We start from the raw sequence: 14,758 nt of genomic DNA, 5'->3' as shown, positions 1-14,758 counted from the left end.
CACCATACATTACCAGAGTGGCCTTGGAAAAGCAATGATTGCCGCGTGCCGGGTCAATAATGTTAATGGTTCAATAGTAGTACGTACAATGCGCAACATTGATTTGTTACTGTTTTAGGATACTTTAGACTAAGGTGCTAATGACATTCAAAAATGTGTGGGGACCTTGGCTCTTGAGATTATCTGAGTGTTTTCACTGTTTCAGTCATTTCAAACATTTTTTTATTACCATTTCTTATGGCTGGAGTCTGACGTGTTTATTTTTAGTCATTTTTTCAGACAAATGAACAAAAATAAAGTTAGCTTAAAATCATCTCAATAATCAAAGGCATTAATTGTGTTATCTAATTACTATATGCTGTAATATGGTTAACGCTTACTTGTTTATTCAGAACTACAAATACTGGATTATATGTAGATATAAGGGATGAAATTAGTAGTCAAATTGAAGATTATGCTTCTTCCCTCAAAATGCTTAATTTGGGAAAGTCTTTTCTCCACCTACGGCTAATGTATGTGATCACAGTCTCCTTCATGGTTGAAATCTTGCCACTTCACTCCAGTCGCTGTAGTGTCCTGAACTAGTGAAGTCTTTAGCAGCCACCTGAGCTTCTATGATAGACCCTGTCTGAATTCCAGTGATGGTGAAGGAGGTCTTCTCATAAGGTCCAACCTTTGGGGGGGTACAGAGGAATGTTGTAAGAGGAAGGTAGTTAAATTGTTTTATTTCTTTATTACTGAATCCAAATATATCTATTTAGCTAAAAAAATAAAAATAAAGCAGTGTTCTGCTGAACCACTTTAAGGGGTATATTTATTAAACTTTTTAAAAAGGAAAAGTGAAGGTAGTGCCCATAACAACTAGATTCTAGCTATCATTTTCTAGAAGGTACTAGATAAATTATAGCTAGAATCTGATTGGTTACTATTATTAATTCTACTTTGCTTTTTAGAAGGATTGATAAATCTACCACTAAAGGGGTAATTCAATTTTGCACAAGATTTTCTCCAGCACACCCTCTGTGCACCTCAGCACCAGCAATTAAATCTCCCCTCTCTTTTTGATTTTACATAATTTTTTTTCTCACCCTTTGAAACACAAAGTGTAGATATGACTAACGCCTATAAATGGAATCTAATTATATATGAGATATTGCATTCACTGCTGTGAACTATTAGGACATCATGAGTCACAGAGTACGTATGTGGCCATAAAAAAATATGACAATGCACACCAAGGAGTATATTTACTAAACTACGGGTTTGAAAAAGTGGAGATGTTGCCTATAGCAGCCAATCAGATTCTAGCTGTCATTTTGTAGAGTGCACTAAATAAATGACAGCTAGAATCTGATTGGTTGCCATAGACAACATCTCCACTTTTTCAAACCCGCAGTTTAGTAATTCTAGCCCAAAGTGCTTTTTATAAAAGAAAGAATATACAACGATTAGTTACATTAAAACCACTGCCATGAAATGAAAAACATTGATTATCTTGTTACAATGGCACCTGTCAAGGGGGAAGGGGTATACTAGGTAGAAAGTGAACAGTCTTTTCTTGACGTTAATGTGTTGGAAGAAAGAAAAATGGCCAAGCGGAAGGATCTCAGCGACTTTGACAATGGCCAAATTATGATGGCTAGACGACTGGGTCAGAGCAAGTTTTGTGGTGGTTTTCCTGGTTTGTAGTGGTTAGTACCTGCCAAAAGTGGTCCAAGTAAGGAAAACCGGTGAACTGGCGATAGGGTCATTAGCTTCCTAGGCTCATTGATGTCCGTGGGGAGAGAAGGCTAGCCTGTCTAGTCCAATACAACAGATGAGCTACCACAAATTGCTGACAAACTTAATGCTGGCTATGATAGAAAGATACAAACACAGAGAAAAATCCCCCAGCACATTGCTATAAACCAGTAAAGGAGCTATTTCTATTTGTACAAAAAAATTCAAATCTCACATTTGCAAATGTATGGTAAGCCATCCGCCCCGTCAAGGCGCTTCTGCTAATAAGGTGGTCCCAACTCTAAACAATGAGTCCCTTTTTTGTTTGGGCCATAGATATGTGTTTTTAAATTGAGAGCTAACTTACAAAGAGCTACCCCAAACTTCTGTGCTGGGGGATTTTTCTCTGTTTTGTTCCTTTCAGGATAACCCCACCCTTTCACACACCTGCTATGAACCTATAAATTTATTGAGCAACTTCCACTTCTGTTTTATATGATAAAACGGTGTCAGAACACACAGTGCATCACAGCAGCTTGCTGCACATGGGGTGGCGCAACTACCGACCAGTCAGAATGCACTTGCTGACACTGTCCACTGATAAAAGGGCTTACAATGGGCACATGAGCACCAGAACTGGTCAGTGGAGCAATGGAAGAAGGTGGCTTGGTCTGATGAATTTTCTCTTACATCATGTGGATGGCAGGATCAGGGTGCATCATTTACCTAGGGAAGAGAAGGTTCCAGATTGCACTGTGGGAAGAATGCAAGGCAGTGCGATTGCTCTGGGTAACGTTCTGTTAGGAAACCTTAGGTCCTGGCATTTACCTGGATATTTATTTTTACACTTACCATCTATCTCAACATTTTTGCACACCAAGTACACACCTTCATATCAACAATATTCATTGATGGCAGTAGCCTCTTTCAGCAGAATAATGGGCCATGCCTCACTGTAAAATTGTTCAGAAATGGTTTGAGAAACATAACAAAGAGTTCAAGTTGTTGACTTAGCCTCCAAATTCCCCAGATCTCAATCCGATTGAGCATGTGCTGGAAAAACAAGTCTGAGCCATGGAGGACCCACCTCACAACTTACAGGAGTTAAAGGATCCACTACTTATGTTTTGGTGCCAGATAGCACAGGGCACCTTCAGAGGTCTTGCGGAGTCCATTCCTCGACAGATCAGAGCTGTTTTGGCAGAACAAGTGGTACCTACACAATATTAGGCAGGTGGCCCAATGTTGTGGCTGATCAGTGTATGTATAAGTTCATGGTAAATGTTCGAATAATGGAAAGCATTGTAAGAAAGGAAAAAGCAGACAGCAACTCACCATTCTGTAGTGCTTAACACCAGTCTTTTTGTAGCGAATCAAGTATGTAAGTGGGAAAAACTCTGGATATGGCCAAGAAGGAGGCGGGTGCCATTGTAGTCGTAATATTTTGCTTCCACTATGTATGGGAGCCAGGCTGACATTCACAGGAGGGTCTGGTTGTACTGTTAAGATAAATATGCTATTTAATTTTTATTTTAGCTATGTATTATCATGAGTGAACCACAAAACATACAAAAATCTGTGTTAACATTGTTATATAGATCTCACTTTAGACTGCTAAGTTACATTTGTTTCTTATCTGTAGTCAGTATTACTACAATTCCATTTCACTTGCATGCTGAATATGATTGTAAGGCTGGGTAGCCACTGGCATTTGATTTGTGTTTTACATGGAGTTGTGTTACTGATGTTTGAGGTCATTTTAGATGAATCCACTGCATTGTGTCTAACTTCTGTTACATGTATTGTAGGGAGAAGCAGTATTCAGTAAATTGCAACACTCCTAAATGCTAATGACGTTGACAGTGAGAATAGGGGCGTTAGAAACCATGCTATTTTCAGAAGCACAGAAGCATTTCTGTGCATTGTACTACTGTTTAAAAAAAAAAAGTATTAGATTGATGCCAGTGGCTATGTTCTGTATACTGAATGTAATTCCTTAATTTTTTTTTAAGTAAGCTATGTCTTTGTTTATTGGACTACATTCGATTTCTATATAAAATTAATATTCTCAGGTACTAACCCTCTAAAGTGTTGCTTAATTTTGTGTTTGTGGTTTGAAACATGATTGCCAGAATTAGGTGCTTCTTAATGAATCCTGCCCTGTACTTGTACCCAGGGCCATCCATAAAGGACACTTATTGCAGGTCTCACAATCTCAGGGGGGGACCCGTAGCTATTATTGCAAGTTCTTACATTGTATAAAACTTTCATAAACAGGACTATGTTCTAACTCACTGGTTGTTTGTATCATCCTCCCCAAAATATAATAAATTGATTGTTCTAAAACTCTCACTATAAATACCAGTCATCATTGGCTTGAATCGGCCCGTAAAAAATATTTGCATACCCTAGGAAAAACCAGTTCTGTGATAACGCTTGGGCTCAGACTAACACACCTGGGTAGTGGGTCTTTGGGTAATTATTGTAAACTGACAAAAAAAAAAATAGCATTTTAACTTGTGGCTCTACTGGTCCCAGTAAGCCCTAGCAACCATAAACAGGTGTACCTCAAAGCTAAAAATATATAGAAAGAAGAGGGCGCTCTGTAGAAATGATAGGAACCCAAACAACAAATTGTCCATTTGATATATACTTATTGTCTGACTAAACTAGCTGTTTACAAAAGACAGTCTACTGAAATGTCACCCAAATTTTTATATATATATATATATATATATATAAAGTAATGGAGTGCTGGTGTGTCAGACAATCTTTAATAACTGGTATAGTATTGGCATGAAAAAAATATTATTGACGAATATAAAATAGCGTTAAGTATAATCACTGAATAAAAAAAACATAACAAAAATACAATATAGATACAAATTAAAAACAATGTATTAAAAATATGTATATTTTACCGCAATATGTATATATACCGCATAATGTAGCTGCCCAATAGCAATAATTGAATAGAGGTATAGAAGTCCTATAGGGAGACTGTCTAAACACCAGAAAGCTGATCAATACCATTGGAGAAGAAGTGGAATCCACTTAGAGTAATAATAGGTCACGATTGACTTTAATAATTGGATATTGGAAAAATGGACTGATAATAGTCCTATTTAATCCTTGTGCATGTTGTCCTTATGTACCCATCTCTAAAGATAAGTGAATATTTGAGAACTTATCATTCTATGAAACTTATCAGTACAGCATACTTAGCTGTCTAACGGCGGACAGGACATAAGGACCATAGATCATTTTGTGAATTTACCTTATTGGTACAACATTAAATAGACGTTGTATGGCAGATAAGACACAAGGATTAAATAGGACTATTATCAGTCGGTTTTAAAACTGTACTTTTAATATTATGTATGGTGTAAAAAGCACATACATTATTTCGGTTTTATGTTCCTTTATATTGTATTAATTGTAGGGATACCTGTGATAAAATCACACTTTCAATCTGAGCAACAGAGCCATTTAACAGTTTTGTAATGTTTTCATCTTGCTTTTCACACCATGTTTCCAGTTGTAATAGTCTGGGCTTTAAAAAAAAAAAAAAAGCTCAAATTCAGATCAAATTTTACAAATGGAAAATGTGAGAAAACAAGTAGCAAAAAATGCTGTATATTTTAAAAAAACAAAACAAAATATGCCATCTTTTTAATAGTGCAGACAAATATTTAAATCTCCTTTCCCTATGTAAAACTCACTGATGTTCTCCACATTGAAAGGATGCAGGTGTGTAATGGATCCCAATTGGTTGATGGCTGTGACATTAAGAAGATATGGTAATTCCGTAAACATCTGAATGTCTCTAATCAGGCAGCTGTTCGGATTAATGTTAAACTGAACGCACTCATGAGGAGGCTCCCGACCGATCAAACCCAACCTATAGAATAAAATAATTTCCTGTTAGAATTTCATTTTAATCAATCTAACTATCTACAGTAAAATGGTAATCACCCAACATTAGAAAACAAGATGTCAGTTTGCAGGACAAGACGTTTAACTCAACTCCAGGGAGTGGAGAGTGTCTCTCCTTGGAATGTATGTGGGCTACTGGGGGGCCTCAGAGGTTTGTTGTCATTCATTACATGGCCTCAGAGGATGTGTACATGTAATGGAGTGCCATAAATGGGATAATGTACCCCTCTGTAAATTCTCAGGATAAGTCACCAAGCAGTTCCTTGATCGTTTGATGATAATAGAAGTCCAAGATGACTCCTAACATCTGTATAACAAATTATTGCATTAATGTATATTATTACAGTATTTATTTTAAAATATACAAGTTTGTTTTTTTAATAGCAATATGCATACATTTATTGTTGTATTTATTTTTAAATATCTTATTTTTATTAAACACAGACCCAAACAGTGCCACATATGTAGCGCAGCATGGTAGCTTAGTGGTTATCACTTCTGCCTCACAGCATTGGGGGCATGAGTTCGATTCCCGACCATGGCCTTATCTGTGTGGAGTTTGTATGTTCTCCCTGTGTTTGCGTGGGTTTCCTCTGGGTGCTCCGGTTTCCTCCCACACTCCAAAAACATACTGTAGGGTCAATTTGATAGCAGCCAATTAACCTACGTGTGTGTGTATATGTTAGGGAATTTAGACTAATTCCATTGGGGCAGGGACTGATGTGAGTTCTCTGTACAGCGCTGCGGAATTAGTGGCGCTATATAAATGATGATGATTACATCTTAACTGTGTTCCAGTAGGTCCATTATATTGTTCTATACGAGTTGCTAGCATGCTGCCTAGGACACTGAGGTCTCGATGTCACTGCACACAGCTGTTCACGATAGTGGTAGCAACAACTAAAAAAGTACAGTAAATGTACCTACTGAGGCACTCGTTAGGATGTATAACCAGTGTGGTCTAATGGGAAACCGTAACAATTATGCCAACATTCCTCATTCGCCATTTCGCCCTTGAAGACCAAATTCAGGCAGTGAAATGTGCAAAATGTAAGTGTTTTAAATCTTACTGTAACCAGACCTCACAACAGAAAGAATTTACAGGTGTTGCCTCCCAACTCTATTCAAAGTATAATTCTGTATTATTCTGCAAAATACAAATTTACAAATACAGTGCAGAATGGCATTCCCTGAGAAGGTGATGCAAAAGCAGAACTTGAAGACTATCACCAGAATGTTGCAGTTTGGAGTTGGGGTTTTAGGGTCTAGGTTCTTAATACTTTTGTTAAGACTTGGACAAATAATATTAAGTTTGTTCCATGAATCCTTTTACTACATGGGTCCTGCAAAGGATCTACCCCTCTCTTCTATGACATACCCCACGGTATGATATTGCACAGGGTCAGGGTGGAGGGTGGTCAGCCACAGGAGAATCCCTACAGGATTTCCTAGTGTAGCTGGCGACACCTGGCACATACACAGTGGAGATATCCAGTAAGATGTGATACTGTAAGGCGGCCAGGTGTAATGACATTACTGCCACCTGTGTGTGGGCTCTAAAGATGCTGGCCGGGCAGGTGTATAAGCTCAGACTGTCCGCTATAGCTCTTCTTCTAGGATGCAGACAGTGTGAATATTCTTACCTATCCCCACTTACCTATTGGCCCTCTTCCTTCTCACTAAGGGTACATATTGGCAACCGTATGGCTGATGGGGACACTGTAGCATTATAGCAATTTAAATGGTTAAATCTGTAATGAAGGTGCCTATGTGGCATAATATAGGAGTATTCAGTGCAGATATGGATTAATATATAATTATTTGGTATATATATCGAGCAATTTACAGTACCAATGGATAATCATGCATTGTCAAATTACACAATGGAAACTGAAATAAATATAATCAAACTTTTTCCAGCTTTATTTACACATTTCACCATACAATGAATTCATTGAAAGAAAAAAAAAAAAGCAACAGTTCTGAAAATAAAAAACTAGAACAGGGTTAGAAATTGATTCATCCCATGATTTAATACTTTATTGTCACCTTTTAACTGTAATTACAGCCATTAGTCTGTTTAGATCTGTTTCTACCAGCTTTGTGCACCTAGATTGGGGAACATTTGCCCGAATTGTTCCCGTTCAAATTTTTGTGGTGAGCATCCATGGACTGCTTTCTTTAAGTCCATCCACAGATTTTCTATCAAATTTAGGTTAGGGCTCTGCCTTGGCCAGTAAAGGACATTCACCTTCCTGTTCTTAAGCCAGTGTACCGTCTTCTTTGCGGTGTGTTTAGGGCTGTTGTCATGATGTAAGGTAAACCACCTGTCCATCTTCAGCTGTCTAGCAGAGCACTGCAGATTTTCCTTAAGCTTAGCTGAGAAACTCAATGCAATATATAGATATAAACTTTAAATTTCTATGATCCCTAAGACTCCTTTTTGCTTTGAATGGCTGGCAAATGAAGCCTTTTTAAACTTCTCTTTATGGGTAAAACTGGTATGTGGGTGAAAAGGGCTGAATGTCACTAGCAGGTATTTCCATTATAGTAGATTTGTAAGGTTCAGGGCTGGAATGTCACAAATTACTTTTACCCAAACAGACCTGGTTACAGATTCACATTTGAAATGATTATAGCATAATTATTAAAAAAAATAAATAAATGCGCTGTTCCAAAGCTGTTTTCCAGCACCAGTACCTTGCGGTTTTTTCCAGCGGTCACCCACCATGTACCACAGTTTGAAGGCACCGCCGTAGTCAAGGGGAGTTCAAGGAACGGACTCTGAATGACTTCAAGGGGGAAGTATCTAGTGCTCTTTGGGTGTACTTGGCACCATACATCTTCCCTTTAATCCTGACCAATAGCCCAGTCCCTGCTGAAGAGAAACACCCCCACAACATAAGCTTACCACGATCATGGTTTACAGTAGATATGGTGTGTTTTAGGTTTGCGCCAAAACACAGCGCTTGGAGTTCAGTCCAAAAATTCTACCTTGGTCTCATCGGACCATAGAACCTTTTTCCACAAGGCATCAGAATATTCCATGTGTTTCTTTGAAAAAGTACCACACTCAGTCTTGTTTGTGCTTTGCTTCTTTCTCAACACCCTACTGTACAGGGAAACTTTGGTCAGACTCTGCATGTGACAACTATGCCACAAGCTATACACAATTTCAGCCATAAAGACTTGCAAGTCCTTCAAAGCTGTTATTGCCCTCTTGCCTGCTTTCCGGATCAATATCATCCTGGCACAGTCATCCAGTTTGGAGGGACGGCCTGATCTAGGCAAGATGTTGGTGGTGCCATACGCTTTTCACGTCTTAATAATGTTGTGAATGGTTCTCAGAGGGAGAGTAAAAGCTTTTGAAGTCCTTTTGTATCCTTCACCTAACTTGTGCTTTGCCACAATTTTATCCCAGAGCCCTTTTGAAAGCATCTTTCCAACCATGGTGAATTCTTTGCCTTACCATGCACTACTAGTAGTGGAATGCTCAAAGTACAGCCGGTTTTATTCTGAAGACATCAAATCCACTACAACTGATGTCAAGTGGTGGCCAATTAGCCTGTTATGTGATCTTGAAGGTCATTGGTTGTACCTGAGCAAGTTTATAATGGTTAGTCAAAGGGTACAATCACTTATCCAAACCAGGTATTTTAGTCATCAAATGATAATTATTAATAATTTTTGTAAATGTTATTTTCACTTTGATGTTGAGGGTTATAATGTGTAAATTCAGCTGGAAAAAGTTTGATTTCATTTATTTAAATTTCCACGATGTAATGTGACAAAAGGTAATGATTTTGACAAGTATTTCGAACATATATGGAGCAGCACAGGAGTGCTTGGCGCATATATGGAGTAATGCAGGAACCTGCCTGCCGCACATATACAATTAGTACTATTGTTATAAAGGGGTTTATATGGGACAAAACCATTTTAAATGCTTTATTTTGTAAAAAAAAAAAACAAAAACAAAAAACAACTTTATATTGTTCAATTTTTATGAACTTGTTTACTTGCTGTTATGTAACTACTGAACTTCCTGATAAAAAAAAATTATGTCAAAAACTTTTACCACCTTAGGCGATGCGAAACGTACAGAAAAACCCGATTTCTCTGTAAAATAATTTTAAAAAAAAACTGTGATTGTGATAACTGTAAATTTGCACCCCATTGTCCTCCGTAAGTGCAACTTAAATCATTTACTTAGGAAAACGGAGAGGGGGGGGGGGGGGTATTTTCATTGCTTTATAAACAAAGTTTCATTGGGTGATTTATTGTTTTATTTATCTGATGCACAATTTACTACGGTGATGTACAATGTAATACTTCTATTAAATGCTACACAACATTCTGTAAGTTGAGTGAATTTACATGTTTAAAAGAAATTGATTAGCGTAATAGCGCTCCTGGGCATGGATGTAACCCATTAGTCTAATGCGGGGGTGGGGGTGTATTGTCCCTTTGATGCAAGTGTCCTGTGAAACCAGGATTTTGGTTTGTGTGTTACCTCTTTGTTGGTAAGGATGCCCGATGGTATAGAAAACGTACCTTCAGTAGGAATAGTGATGACATTAGACTAGTTGACCATTGGCTTTATATCTGCTCTTTGATGGTCTGCGGCCCCAATATGACATTGGGAGCTTCCATCCTGCTCCCAATATCTATGCTCCCTCAAGAACCGCCCTCTTGGAGTTAGGACGGTCATGATCAAACGGCATTCACTAAATATATGAACACAAACATTCCTTTGCATCATCATAGATCTGTATCCAATCTGACGCGTATGGGGGGGGGGGGAGGGGGGCTAGTAGACTCTCAAGGGGAGGTGTCCAGAATATCCACAGACATAGTCTCTAGTATGTAATTAGTCAGAATGTAAGGTAACCGCACAACCTCAAAATAGCTTGTGTATTCCTATATAATACTACAGTGACCATAACATACCAACTGTCTGGGCCAGAATGTCTCGTAAACTGATATATGTTTAAATATACATGTTAACTTGTGTTTAGTTGCACAGAAAACACCCACTATCGTGGCTATAATCAGAGTCTTACCAATGATTCCAGAGTACAAACAATAAAAACAGTAAAAACACAAACATCATTATTCCAGAAAAGGAAAGTGAAGTCATAGTCTGGTTGTAAACATAAAATAGTAAAAAGTCCCAATTCGGCACAAAATATTTCTCCAAATGGGTGGATAATAACCCCAATACTGGCTGTGAGAAATGTCCCAATAAAGCTTTTAGTGTGGCCACTGCTTCAGATTGGTAGTTGCTGAAGTCTGTTCTAATCAGCAAAATGTAACATGCTATATATAGAGGCTACAATCTATTCCTAGTTTCTATTTAACTTTGCACTAACATCCTATAAATAATTGTAATTACTTATATTATAATTGTAGTAGAGTAGGGAAGATGCCTTTGGGCTTGGGCTGGCTGTGACAGGAGAATAAGCAACCTCTGACTATCCATCTGTTGTGAAACTACAATCCATGCATCATGCCGAAACTTGTAATTCAACAACTAGAGTATGTCAAAGCAGTATTATAAATATCATGTAGGCAGCTTGTGGTTCTCCCATTGCTATGGCATTGCAAGTCACAGCATTCCACAATAACTTGTGTCTTTTTTTTCATGGGATTTAGTTTATAATCAGTTTTTAAAAACACATGTTTGTACAAAGGTGGTGGGGAGAATGCATATTTTGTTCAAGGGGTTCTGTTCTTGAAATTTGTGTTAATTTCTAACTTACATTTTTAGGAAATGTAGACAGGTGTATTATAGTATAAAGACAACAAAAAACAAATTAGGCGCTAGCGGGTAAATCTTTTAAAGGTGCTCCACCAACAGCTGCTACATCACAGAGAATATACTGAATCAGCTTAGATAATCAGAGGGTAACAGACAAGAATACTGAGCGCTAGTTGGAGTAAAAAAAATTGTATGTCTTGATTTGTTAAAAGAAAAAAGAAAAAATCACAGCGACACATTCAAAACACTAGTATAGGCAAATACAATGCATAAAATAAGATCAATAAATAAAACATAAAACCTCCCAATAAATAATGAGCCGGCTCATATAAGTTCATTTATCATGTGAACCCGGGTAAGCTTTATATATTTGTTCCAAACGCTCATATGGCCAATCTTCCTGTAGATCCAAAACCAAATTGTGTTATGCAATCATATTTCATCATCTTCAAGTGATTCCACATAAAACTTTATATATTTATATACGGGGTTCACAGCTCCAGTGTGTTTAGCCTTTTAACTGCAATCCATTGCTGGATCCAAAATAAAATATATGCTCTTTAAGGAAGAGTCTCTGTTTAGGAATAAATGGTTCAAATCCGATACATCACTGTTAAGGAACACTTCCCAACATTATTAGGAAACAGCAGTCAGTTCATTTTAGGAAACTATAAGAAGCCAAAAGATTTTCCTTTTTAACTGTTCACAATTGTATCCAGTGTTGTACCTTACTTTCTAAATTACGTCCAATTTACACGGAATTAGGAAGAATCCATAAGACATGAAGTTCCTACATTAGATCTCTACGTAGAAAAAGGTATTTTGCACAAAAAGTTATTAAAAGAATCTCCCATTGGGCGCGCATTTAGACCTCTCTACTTGTGACTTTTAGAACACCGCAGAAACATTTTGAAACAGCTTAGGACACAATCTGTCCTGTCAAGTTAAGAACTGTAATATAGGTTCTATGAAGAGTATGAAAATTAGAGCCATCGAACAGGTTAAGATGGCAGAGAGGAGGGGTCCGTTTTAACCTCCTATGTAAACGGGAAGCATATTGGATTTTTCGACTGAAGACATTGATCCCTCAAGGTTTAAATGAGACAATAGAGCTCAACAATATATATGTTTACCTTGATGCTACTTCCCATGAATGTTTTGTCTGATAATTGGGTGGTCCAGTATACATATAATTTTTAGAATAAGTATTTTGGTGGATTGGATAGGTATAAAAACCTTATTGAAAGATATGTGGGAATTTTTTTAAGCCATAACACCATCGTGGACTTCATGTTTTATGGATTCTTCCTAATTCCGTGTAAATTGGATGCTCTTTAGAAAGAATTTATTCTCTAACATTGTTAAGGTCCCTGGATGTTGAATATCAAAAATCTCAATGACTTGTGTCTGAATAGAATTCAATGATTTGGATATAAAAGAATTCAGATCTTCTAATGCCTGTCTCATCAGTGTCCAAAAGAATGGGGGAGTATGGGAGATTCTTTTAATAACTTTTTGTGCAAAATCCCTTTTTCTACGTAGAGATCTAATGTAGCGACTTCATGTCTTATGGATTCTTCCTAATGCCGTGCAAATTGGACGGTCTTTAGAAAGTAAGGTACAACACTGAATACAATTGTGGACAGTTAATAAGGAAAATCTTTTGGCTTCTTATTGTTGCCTAAAATGGACTGACTCTGTTGTTTCCTAATATTAATGTTGGGAAGTGTTCCCTAACAGTGATGTATCAGATTTGAACCATTACTAAACAGAGACTGTTCCTTAAAGAGCACATATTTTGTATTGGAACCAGCAATGTATTGCGGTTAAAAGGCTAAACACTGGAGCTGTGAACACTGTATACAAATATATAAAGTTTTATGTGGATTCACTTGAAGATGATGAAATATGATTGTTCCAAACACTCATATGGCCAATATTCCTGTATATCCAAAACCAAATTGTGTTATGCAAAGATAAAGCTTACCCGGGTTCACATGATAAATGAACTTCTATGAGCCGGCTCATTTATTGGGAGGTTTTATGTTTATTATTTATATTTATTGATCTTACTTTATGCATTGTATTATTTGCCTATACTAGCATGTTGAATATGTGTCGCTATGTGATTTTTTTTATTTTATCTTAATTTAATAAATCAAAACATACAATTGTTTACTCCAACTAACGCTCATCAGTATTCAGGTGTATTATAGACCTCTTTTGTTATAAAGGAACAAACAGGGTGGCAAGTTGCCATTCTCAGGCGTTCCATTTATGACTCAGACACCCATAGCTCATAGGGTCTTCAAGTGCACCGCTTTTAAACACAGGTCTGGTAGTCTTAGTGGGCTGGCCAACATGGGAGCTGGTTATCCAGTTGATGCCCCCCACCCCATTATAATGATGTTCCCTGGATGGCTAGCTCTGGGATCATTGTTATAGGATTTATTATGAAGTGGGCTATTTCGTAAAATAAAAAAAAATAAAAAAAATTGGTTGGGACAAGACCAGCATTGTAAATAAAAATAAAATAATAATAATAAAAAAAAAAAAAGAACAGCTTCTATAAAATTCTGCAACTAGCTTCAACACTAGCCAGTGTAGGGCGATTATCACTATACCAGGAAAACTATCATCATTGTTAATATGTAAGGCGCCACAAGATTTTTATACAAAGAAAAGGGCCTTTATCATGAAACATAAGTTCTGTGTTATTCATTTTCATTCTCATTGCAGTTCTAATACAAGCTATAATTTAACCAGAAAAAAAAAAAAGTGTAATATTGTTTTACAGCAGCCCTGATGCAAGAACCCTCTCCAAGGAACAAGAATGGAAATGTGGGCGGAGAGATAAATAGCCATAACATGTGAATAATAATGCAATGAATATATCAATAATATAATTGTATTTCAAATGGGCCTGAACATATAGGAAAACAAAAACTTTTTTAAAAAGTTGCAAGTTTTGTTTTTTTATTTGGCAATAGTAGTTTGAAGCATAAAGTTTAAAGAGATACTAACTAAATAAAATGAACTAGAATAAAACAAGACAATGCGCTCATTATACAACTTTTCAGTTTTACTTTCACAAGAGTCGATTTTTCTTGGGTGCAGTTATATTGGGGCTTTATAAATAATTGTTCCTGGTACACTAAGACTTTCTCTTGCTTTTCAAGGAAAATAAAAATGTACTTACCTGTAGGTAGTAACAAAGGTGGTGTGTAAGTTAGTGTCAGGGAAGAGGTCCCAGCTACAATATATTTTCTCCGGGTAACTTGAGGCCCTGCACTTTACATCGAGCTTCTCTGGAGGCACTAAATACACATTTTGATTACCCTT

General features: G+C 37.0%; 1 protein-coding gene across 2 annotated transcripts in view; it reads right to left on the bottom strand.

Moving 5' to 3' along the window:
• Window positions 1-231: 231 nt before the first annotated feature.
• EBI3 (Epstein-Barr virus induced 3) overlaps window positions 232-14,758 on the bottom strand; it is a 305,430-nt gene continuing 290,903 nt past the window's right edge. For both annotated transcript variants that reach the window (XM_075216741.1, XM_075216740.1), the window contains exons 4-7: window positions 14,616-14,733; window positions 5,442-5,620; window positions 3,055-3,218; window positions 232-673 (exon numbers count right to left, since the gene is read on the bottom strand). In XM_075216741.1, coding sequence (XP_075072842.1) covers window positions 533-673; window positions 3,055-3,218; window positions 5,442-5,620; window positions 14,616-14,733 — 602 coding nt within the window. In that variant the 3' untranslated portion in view covers window positions 232-532. The remainder of the gene's footprint in view (window positions 674-3,054; window positions 3,219-5,441; window positions 5,621-14,615; window positions 14,734-14,758) is intronic.

Source organism: Mixophyes fleayi, chromosome 6, assembly GCF_038048845.1.
Source record: "Mixophyes fleayi isolate aMixFle1 chromosome 6, aMixFle1.hap1, whole genome shotgun sequence".
In the NCBI taxonomy this organism is placed as follows: domain Eukaryota; kingdom Metazoa; phylum Chordata; class Amphibia; order Anura; family Limnodynastidae; genus Mixophyes; species Mixophyes fleayi.
The sequence above is the reverse complement of the archived record's forward strand: the minus strand, read 5'-3'. Positions and strand labels throughout refer to the sequence as shown.